Source organism: Vitis riparia, chromosome 18 (genome assembly GCF_004353265.1).
Source record: "Vitis riparia cultivar Riparia Gloire de Montpellier isolate 1030 chromosome 18, EGFV_Vit.rip_1.0, whole genome shotgun sequence".
NCBI classification, from domain to species: Eukaryota; Viridiplantae; Streptophyta; class Magnoliopsida; order Vitales; family Vitaceae; genus Vitis; species Vitis riparia.
Window position 1 is genome coordinate 34,626,049 of NC_048448.1, and position 10,450 is coordinate 34,636,498.

Consider the following 10,450-nt stretch of genomic DNA (forward strand, 5'->3'; position numbering starts at 1 on the left):
TCATTAATTCAATTCAATAATGCAGGTCCATCGTTGATTATTATTATATGTGTTAGCCTAAGAGTTCTCCTAATTGTGTTTTGATGATAACAAACCATGGTTAAGTTGGTAATCGTTTTAAATTAGAAATAATTTCAAGTGTTAGTTTGAAAATTTATCAAAGGACCCAATGGATGCAAGATCAAGACAATTAGAAGACTCTTTAATCATAGAAAACATATGTAATATGAATGCATGGGTGCACTTAGGATTTTCATATTTTTTTCATGCATTTTCAAAAACTCGGTTTATGCATTAAAGTTATATTTCCATCTAAACCCAAGTTTTATCAAATAAACTTTAGGCAAATTGTTTCAAAATTAGTATATTAATTTACCTAAAAACCTTGTCTAAGCGTTAGAAGTGAAAAGAATAGAAAAATATAGGTTTTCAGGCCAAAAATGGTCGATAGAGACACTAGTCAACCAGTTAGGGTACTAATCTTCCGGTTATACCTTCCCTATCGAGGTTTAGTCGAGAGATGTAAAAAATCTTCTCTTTCTTCCAATAGTCTTACATTCCTGGTCGCTAGCTATGCCTTCCCAGTCGAAGTTTGGTTGAGGTCTAGTCAAAGCCTAATGGTTACCTACCAAACATTAAATGCTCTAACGACTAGTAAACCGATCAACCCCTAACTCGACCAATCAAAGCTACTTTTTTAGCATTTTGGCTTTCGATACTACAAACCTATAAATTGAGAGCTCCATTGCATTTATGAGTAAAAAAACACCTGCATTTATTTGTTTACCTACTTGTTCTTATCTCAAAAGTTATCATTCTTTCCTTGGTGCATTAAATCTCTATTTGCATATTCCTTAGTACACCTTTGTGATTCTTCTTAGCATTTAAGTTGTATTTGAGCACTTGTTAAGCTAGGTTGAGAGATTTAAGCTTGTTATTTGAGTGTTAAAAGTTTTAAGTGAGCAAAGACTTGAAAGGATTGTGTAAGAACTCATTGGAGTCGGAATTCAAGTATAAAGGTGTTGGAAGTTTGGTTAAAACCTCAAGTATAGTGGAACCTTTACTCAGTTAGGAGCTTGAGAATAGTAGACATAGGTAAAGGTTATCGAACCACTATAAAATCTGAGTTTTTTTTCTCCAATCTTATCTCTTTATATTTGTGTTTTTTTTTTTACTTAAATTTGTTGTATTTGAAAAAGAATTTTTAAAACTCAATTCACCCCACTCTTGGGTGTTTTGTCTGTTAAGATTAATATTTATTTTCTCAATATATATATTGGATGAACAATGATATAAATTTATAGTAATGTGATGGACTTAATCTTGTGGAACCACTAACAATTAAAATACTTGGATGAACTTGTTATTTGGAATGACAAATACAACACGTTTATTCATAGGTTTTATTGTAGTTATCTATATTTGAAATGCACTTAATAGGAGTTGAATTATTATTCATACAAATGAAACTTAACCAACCATAGTTTAAATTCAAGTTGATATTTTGATTGAGAACTTAACCTTCGTTAAGTTCTTTATAAATTATAACTTGATTACAATTAATTTTATGTGAATATTTTACATGAGAACTTAACCTCAGTTAAGTTCTTTGTATGCGAAACTTGAACATAATTAAGTCCAAATGAATATTTTAATTGAGAACTTAACTTTAACTAAAATCTTGATAAATAAAACTTAATTATATTTAAGTTAAGGTGTAATTAAGAACTTATCAACAATACTAAAACAACCATAATAAAGTTTTTCAACTTTTCTTGGGCTAATTGCTCATCTTCCTTTTAGCTCTTCTTTCATAGCTAATAGTGCAAAGTTCATAGTAAAGTGAGGTTTTATATTTCTTTATATTCCTACGAGTAATTAAAAAGGCATTAAACATGACCTTTTAATTAAAAGGGATGAAATCTAGCCTTTGGATTAAAAAGGACGAAATCTGGCCCAGAAATTAAAATAGGATTTTTTTTTTCTTGCCATGGGATTAAGATGGGGTTATTCCTGACCATTGGATTCAAGTTCTTTTAGTTCTGGCCATTGGATTAAATTTTAAAGGGATGAACGGAGGATTGTAGATATAGACAAGTGCTTGGAACAAGCAAAGCAAAAGGACAGGAGCATGGTGGGTGAGTGGAGGCTTCTTTTGAAGTATACTTTTTTTTCACCTTTTTGACCGAGAACGTTCACACGGCTTGCCTTGTGGCCCAACAACACCATTCTGCTTTACCAAATATCACGCGGCTTTCATCTTCTCTTGTAATTGCCTCGTGCTTTCCTTTGTGCTTCCCGGTTCAGCAAATTTAGCTCTATTATTCAATTCAATTCTCGTTGATGATACAAAGACCTCTCGCGTTGTGTTTCAGAATTCCTTTTGTTTTGTTGGATAATTTCGACTTCAACTCTCTAGCTACTTCCCAATGGCTGCTACTTCTTCTTCTTCTCAGAAGAGCTATGATGTCTTCCTCAGTTTCAGAGGAGACGACACCCGCAACAGTTTCACTGCCCATCTCCTTCAGGCGTTGCGCACCAAAGGAATCGACACTTTCTTTGATGAGGATAAGCTCGAGAAAGGTCGAGTCATATCCCCTGCACTCATTACAGCTATTGAAAACTCCATGTTTTCTATCATTGTTTTGTCGGAAAACTATGCATCTTCTAGGTGGTGCTTGGAGGAGATGGTCAAGATACTAGAATGCAATAGATCCAAGGAGGAGAGGGTTCTACCAATTTTCTACAACGTGGATCCATCAGATGTGCGGAATCACAGGGGAAAATTTGGAGAAGCCTTGGCTAAACATGAAGAGAATTTGGAGGAGAACGGGGAGAGGGTGAAAATTTGGAGGGACGCTCTGACTGAAGTTGCAAATTTATCTGGCTGGGATTCAAGGAACCAGTAATTTTTCTCTCTTAATTTTGTTTTAAATTTTTAAATATGCCTCTTTGAATGCTCTTGCTAATTCACTTGTCAGTTATTATAATACAGAGGCTATAAGAATACCCTGTTATTAATTAATGTTATTTGATTAGAGGATAAAGTTCATAAAATTCAAAAAAAAAATTATTGGAATTTTGTAAAGTTACATATAGGACCAACTAATATGATCATGGCATCTTCCGCTATTTTTTTTTACTCTTACTAACTTTTTGTGGGTAGTTAAACTTATTATACATGTTTATGGTTCAAATATTGCAGGAATGAGCCTCTGCTAATCAAAGAAATCGTTGGGAAACTTTTGAAGAAGTTGTTAAATACATCCACAAGAGATACTGAAGAGAACCTGGTTGGAATACAGTCCCGCATTCAAGGACTGAGAATGCTATTGTGTTTGCAATCAGATGATGTTCGGATGGTAGGAATTTGTGGTATGGGCGGACTAGGGAAAACAACCCTTGCTAGAGCTATTTATAGCCAAGTTTCTAACCAATTTGAAGCTTGCTCCTTTCTTGAAATTGCAAATGATTTCAAAGAGCAGGATTTAACCAGTTTAGCAGAGAAACTTCTTTCTCAATTATTGGAGGAAGAAAATCTCAAAATAAAAGGATCCACTTCTATAAAAGCAAGGCTCCACTCAAGAAAGGTCCTTGTTGTTCTTGATAATGTGAATAATCTAACAATATTGGAACATTTAGCCGGAAATCAGGATTGGTTTGGTCAAGGGAGTAGAATTATCGTAACTACTCGGGATAAACATTTGTTTTCACATGAAGTCAAGTATTATGAGGTTACAAAATTTAATGATGATGAAGCATTTGAGTTCCTCAAACATTATTCGTTAAAATATAAACTTCTTGAAAATGATTTACAGGAGCTTTCAAGAGAAATAATATTTTATGCTAAAGGCCTTCCATTGGCTCTTAGTGTTTTAGGTTCTCTTTTATTTGGCATGAGCAAAGATGAATGGAGAGATTACTTAGGCAAACTAAAAAGTACTCCTAATATGAAAATTCAGGAAGTACTTAGATTAAGTTACGATGGGCTAGATGATAATGAGAAGAATATATTTTTGGATATTGCATGTTTCTTTAAAGAAGAGGACAAAGATCATGTGGTGGAAATACTAGAGAGTTGTGGCTTCTCTGCGAAATGTGGAATAAGAACTCTCATTAACAAATCTCTCATAACTACTTTTGCTAACAAGTTGAAGATGCATGACTTAATACAAGAAATGGGTAAGGATATTGTTCGCCAAGAATGTCCAAAAGAGCCTGGAAGACGAAGTAGATTGTGGGAACAAGAAGATATCTTTGATGTGTTGAAAAGAAATATGGTAAGAGAAAAATAAAACACGAAATTTATTTTGTGTAGAACAAATTAAGAATTATTTTATTTTAAGTAGTTATATGTTGATGAAATTATAGTAATTTTTTTTGCATTTTGAATGCTTTTTACTTAATTTGCTTCTTGGTTTGTAGGGAAGTGAAAAAATTGAAGGCATTTTCCTCGACTTGTCTCATTTAGAAGACATACTAGACTTCACCACTGAAGCCTTTGCTGGGATGAAAAAACTTAGATTGCTCAAAGTCTATAATTCTAAGAGTATTTCAGGAGACTTCGGAGATACCTTTAACAACAAAGTGAATTGTAGAGTGCGGTTTGCCCATGAATTTAAATTTTGTTCCGATGATTTGAGGTACTTATATTGGCATGGATACTCTTTGAAATCATTACCAAAGGATTTCAGCCCAAAGCATCTTGTTGATCTCAGTATGCCTTATAGTCACATTAAAAAACTTTGGAAAGGAATCAAGGTATTATTACGATCTACAACTCATGTTATTTTCTTTAGGAAGTATGTAATATATAGGGAAGCTAATTTTTAAGTTAACTTTCTTTTATGACAGGTTCTTAAAAGCTTAAAATCCATGGATCTCAGCCACTCTAAGTGCTTGATAGAAACTCCAGATTTCTCAGGTATCACCAACCTTGAACGTCTAGTTTTAAAAGGTTGTCTAAAGTTGCGTAAGGTTCACCCATCACTTGGAGATTTGAAATCTCTTCAAACATTTATTCTTTCTGGTTGCTCCAAATTTGAAGAATTTCCAGAGAATTTTGGGAACTTAGAAATGTTGAAGGAGCTTCACCTAGACGGAATTGTGGTAAGAGAACTACCCCCTGCCATTTTTTCCATGAGCAACCTTGAAAAGTTGTCTTTCCGTGGATGTAAAGGACCAGCATCTGCCTCATGGTTGTGGCCAAAAAGAAGTTCAAATTCTATTTGTTTCACGGTACCTTCTTCCTCAAACTTGTGCTCTTTAATGGACCTAGATTTAAGTTACTGCAATATATCAGATGGAGCAAATCTTGGTAGCCTTGGCTTCTTATCTTCACTTACAAAGTTAAATTTAAGTGAAAACAACTTTGTCGCTTTGCCTAACATGAGTGGACTTTCTCACCTGGAATGGCTTTGGTTGAAAAATTGTAAAAGACTGCAGGCACTTCCACAGTTTCCATCTTCAGTTAGATCCTTAGATTTAAGTGGAAACAACTTTGTCACTTTGCCTAACATGAGTGGACTTTCTCACCTGAAATTCCTTGGGTTGGAAAATTGTAAAAGACTGCAGGCACTTCCACAGTTTCCATCTTCACTTGAAGTGTTAGGATTAAGTGGAAACAACTTTGTCACTTTGCCTAACATGAGTGGACTTTCTCACCTGAGAGGGCTGTGGTTGGACAATTGTAAAAGACTACAGGCACTTCCACAGCTTCCATCAAGCATACTTTCTTTAAATCGAGGAAATTGCAGATCATTGGGAACAACTGAATCACTCAAGTTGCTGAGGCCGTGGGAACTCGTATCCCTAGTGAGTTCTCTTTATAACCAATTTTCGTTATAAAAAATAAAAAATAAAAAGCTTTTGCCAGAAATTTTATTTTTTATTTTTATAATTCCTGTATGAAATATGAGGAGACAACTCATATTTTAGTCTTTGTTCTGTTTTACTAAATTAGATTGATAGTGTAAAATAAATGTTGAATGAATCAAGATGGGAAAGTAGCAATTTCTCGCTCTCTCAACATGGACATTAATTGTTTTCTTTCTGCAGGATTATAGATTCGGTGTTGTGATTCCTGGGAGTAGAATACCAGATTGGATCAGGTATCAGAGCTCGGAGAATGTAATTAAAGCAGACCTACCTCTAAATTGGTCTACCAACTGCCTGGGTTTTGCATTGGCTCTTGTCTTCAGTAGCCAGTCACCCGCTCGTTATTATTCGTTAGCGGTATTTGTTTTCTTGGACTTTGGCACATGTCTCTGTTCTACCTACACTCAATGTTTTTTGGCTCATGAAGGGGATCATGTGTTTCTGAGATATTTACCAGTTCATCCCTTACTCAGTCCGCATCAAGTCATTCACATCAAGGCTACACTTATAATGTCGTGCGGTTTTGAAATGAAGAGATGTGGGTTAGGTTTAATGTATGTTAATGAAGAGGTGAATTGCAACAATGTGCCTCCCCCTAATGAGTCAACTCTTGTCCTTAAAGAAATCTCTGCGGGGGAACCCATTGAATGTGAGGATATGACCATGACTCAGAATCAGAATAGTCACTTCGAAGAATACGATATCTTCCTCTGAATCCCACTTTTACTTTTGGATTGCTTTTCTTTGTGGGAGTGGTTATGGGAATAGCCTTCGTAACCAAAAGGGAAACGTAGGAGACGTGAAAAATAAAAAATAGAAAACCCTTTTCATCTGAATTGGAGATTTCGGCCACAGAACTGCTTGATCATTTCTGGTAAGTGTTTCTTTTCTTCAATTGAGATGCAGTTGAAGAAGTTCAATTTCATGTTTAATCGTTCTAGAAGACTAGATTTATCCTTTGAAAAGATAAATTCAGTGATTAAAAGTCTCATTATTTTTGTATTTATTTTTTTAACAACTATTTTTAATAATATTTTTTTTAAAAAAAATTCTTGATACAAACCGCCCTTCTAGTTGAAACCCAACGTCTTCTCGAGCCCTAACACCATTCACAACTGCAACGACCACGGAGTTCCTATTTCTTCAAATCAACTTGATCTTTTTGACAATCAGCTAAAAGGTTCAATTTCTAGGGTTCTTTCCTCCTCTCTTCTAGTATTGAATGAATTTTAGGTTGGATCTTGTCATCAAATTATTAGGGATTCTGCTTAGTCCTCCATTATCTGTATTGTTATTGAGCAGTAGAGCTTGAATGATAAACATATTCCTGTTTGGATTTCGTTTATGGTCTTCTTCTGCCAACTATATTTCCAGAAGTTGTTTTGAAGGTGTCATGGGCGACTCTTAATTTTGCAAATGGGGGAGGGATTTTAGGGTAGAAGCTCCAATCAGGTTGGGAATGGAATCAACATCCTCCAGTCTCTCCAAATACTGCCGCAGATCACCTTCTGGTCCTAAAAAATTCTGAATAGTGTTAAGTCGTTTTAACTCCCAAGTAATTTCTATGTTTCAGGTCCAAAAGTAAGCCCTAAGATCTGTGGGATTCATGATGCTGATTTCAGAGGTGTGGAGGCATTATGATTTGCTGATTTCAAGCCCTAAGGTATGACGTCTTTGCTTTGCTGCTGTTGTTGTTGGATCTGATTGTCTTTTCTTCCAGAGGCATTATATGATGGAGTAATTTCCATCTTATTATAGAATTAGTGTTCTGCTTTCCTGGTTGAGCATGTTCTTCAGGGGTTTCCCTATTTACTTGGATGATAATCATAGGCTCCTTTGTGATTGAACCTATGCATAGAAAAGAGATATAGGGTTCCGGCAGTGATGAAAACCTAGGCCTGGAATGCAACTATTATGGTTGATGATTTTGCAATTTTATTTTATTTTTTTGATTTAGTTCTTGATATAATTTGGATGATTTATTTGTTTGGTTCTGTATTTAGATAAGAGATCATAATATTTTATAACCATTATGAAATTATACTCTTTTATGATTCTAAAGAATACCAATATGCCCAATTCCATGATCTTAGTTTGACAACCAATGGAAAAACGTGCAGGGACCTGGATTCAAATCCTAATATGGCATCATATGACTCTGGTGAAGAAGGAAAAAGAAGAAAAAGATGTGGGGATAAGAATCTAAAACTACTGCATAAAATGAAAATGAAGAGCCTGCTGTATATGGAGTGCCTTTTGTAGAATCGAAGTCCATTGGTTTCGGTTTTTCTGCTTCTTGTGCACTCTGCCCTGTTGAAGAGACTTCTGAATGCATCATCGTTGAACTGCTTTCTTCGCTGTCTGTAACACTTGGTACCCGTTTCCTTCTTCCTGAACATTGTTCCCAGTTGAAGGATCCAGTGACAGTCTCTTTGCTGGAATACTTTCTTCATCCTCTGGGTCCATTGGTCCTTGTATGCTCTTTCCCTATTGAAAAGTCCAGTGAGGGCTTTTTCGTTAGAGAATCTACTGCAAAGTCTGGATTGATTGGTAAGAGTTCCTTTGTTTCCTTTATTTGCTGCTTTTATGTGTATTGATCATGGCCTCCTGTATTTGTAAGATGCTTTGATCTGCATTTACATATCAAAAATAGCAAATCGAGGAAAGGATGATGGAATGCGGCCTTTTGCAGCCTTCACACTGCAGTTGCACCTTATGCAGATCTCTTGAACGCCAATGGTAGGTTGCATTTTGCACATGCCAGTTTATTGCATTCTTCTTTTCATTTTTGTTTTTTCATTCTTGTTATAGTCCACTGCTGAAAACAAATACTGTTTCAAGCTATTTGGGTTGTCAAGCTGCATTAAGTGCATTGGCTGCTCATTCAATTGATCCCGGTGAAGCAGAAAGACAAGTTCTTGGCATTATCTTAGGGCAAGGTCAACAAATGACTGGTGCTTTTCTTTCCACCACTACATCCAAACTAGTTGTTGTGTTGGTGTTGCAGTTTTTTGGCTGAATGTTTTATCTTGCTTTCTCATATTCCAGGATGATTATTTACAATGGGTTGTTGAAAGTCAGAGACTTAGTCTCCCCAAGGAAATGGCTGAGTTCCCTTCTAGGTGAATTTCTTGTTCCCTTATCTAGTGTTTAAAATTAGGAATTTGATCGACTGCTTCGGCAGTTAATGTAACATGTGCTTTGGTTTATGGTCCCAATCCCATAGGCAAAATTCACAAAGGGGCATTTTCAACCTGGATTAAGGCAGTATTGAAGCATTAAATATGTTGCTTTTGCACAACTTGGATGCATAAAAAAGGTTGAAGAAGATAAATCAGCTTTTGAGGTTCAAGCGAAGGTTGATCTTTAAGCGAAGGTTGATCTTTAAGCGAAAGTCTACCTTGACCCAGTCATCATTGCAGAAATCCAAGCTTGACCCAAAGTTGAAGGGCATTGCAGCAAAGTCTCCTCATCTTTGTATCTATACCTTGAACCACGAGCCTTTACTCTACTTAATGTCTTTTTTTTTTTTTTTCTCATATGTATACCTACCCGGTATAAGCTTTATATGATCATCTCCGTTTCCCTTATGACTTATAATATTTATATAATATTTTTAACAATTTTCCTTATCATACAATGAAATCTAATATTATAAGTACATATCAACATAGGAATATTTTATGAAGGGATGAACATATTGTTGTAAATAAAACATCACTATGACACTTTTTTATAACAATAGGAAATTCTTTTACAAAACATGATTCAAATAGAAAAATATGGAAAACTTATAAATAAACCCAAAAGGAAATTTAGGCAAAGTGTTTGGTTTGAATAGTGAATGCATGGAAACCGATATTTTTTCTATACATCCTACTTGATAGCAAGACTCGGACAATAATAAAATTTATCTTTCAAAATGAATTTTTTAATTGAGTTTTGGGGTTACAATTTATTTTTTATATATTTAAAAATGAAAACAAAATAAGAAAGCAAATCATGTGTCTCCTTAAACAACAAAGCAAATTCACAAAGTAGAAATGGATGTGTGGGTTAGATTACTTAGGTTACATGTCTCTAAAGAAAATAACATGAATACATTATAATCATAGCTTTATTTCGTTCCAAAGTTGTTTAATGTGACTATAAGACATGAGAAGGTCAACAAGATTCTTTGGATTAAAATCATTAGGTAGTGATCTTAAAGAGTATCTATGCAAATATGGATATCTCAATTTATCATAATGAAATTAAAAGTTAAAAGAAAAATGAACTATACAAAAGTCTCTCTAAGGATCGTCATCATAGACATGAGCAATCTAAGTTTATTTATTCTCACAAAAGCTTTTGTTGTAAAGTGTCTCCTTTAAACTCAACATGCTGAAAAATAATCCTTCAATTTCTTTTGTTCCCTATAAACCAAGAACAAGGATTAGTGAAAGCATGGAAAGTGCATAAAAGCTTACTAAAATGTTACTAATATATAAATAAAACTAAAATTATTCATAATTAACAATTTTAACTTGTTTCACATGTAATAAATTTCATGATTTTTAATTTTTTTTTTACC

The 10,450-nt window shown here is 34.5% G+C and overlaps 1 protein-coding gene across 16 annotated transcripts; it reads left to right on the top strand.

Annotated features, from left to right (window-relative positions):
• The first annotated feature begins 2,265 nt into the window (after positions 1-2,265).
• Positions 2,266-9,512, top strand: LOC117906884 (disease resistance protein RPV1-like). 16 transcript variants are annotated; one of them, XM_034820146.1, is made up of 11 exons: positions 2,266-2,905; positions 3,206-4,280; positions 4,426-4,761; positions 4,855-5,814; positions 6,058-6,751; positions 7,451-7,540; positions 7,998-8,427; positions 8,498-8,616; positions 8,689-8,831; positions 8,926-8,999; positions 9,104-9,512. In XM_034820146.1, the coding sequence occupies exons 1-5, from the start codon at positions 2,430-2,432 to the stop codon at positions 6,589-6,591; spliced, it is 3,381 nt and encodes a 1,126-aa protein (XP_034676037.1). In that variant the 5' UTR covers positions 2,266-2,429; the 3' UTR covers positions 6,592-6,751; positions 7,451-7,540; positions 7,998-8,427; positions 8,498-8,616; positions 8,689-8,831; positions 8,926-8,999; positions 9,104-9,512. The 16 variants fall into 16 exon arrangements, 15 of the variants coding, with proteins under 15 accessions (XP_034676037.1, XP_034676040.1, XP_034676043.1 ...); XM_034820149.1 differs by having other exon boundaries at positions 8,531-8,616; XM_034820152.1 differs by having other exon boundaries at positions 8,570-8,616.
• Positions 9,513-10,450: the final 938 nt, after the last annotated feature.

Excerpts from the sequence above, each read along its gene's own strand:
- LOC117906884 (XM_034820145.1), top strand. The coding sequence starts at position 2,430 with ATGGCTGCTACTTCTTCTTCTTCTCAGAAGAGCTATGATGTCTTCCTC. Across the intron at positions 4,281-4,425 it reads ATGTGTTGAAAAGAAATATG|GGAAGTGAAAAAATTGAAGG; the intron begins GTAAGAGAAAAA and ends CTTGGTTTGTAG. Across the intron at positions 5,815-6,057 it reads CGTGGGAACTCGTATCCCTA|GATTATAGATTCGGTGTTGT; the intron begins GTGAGTTCTCTT and ends TTCTTTCTGCAG.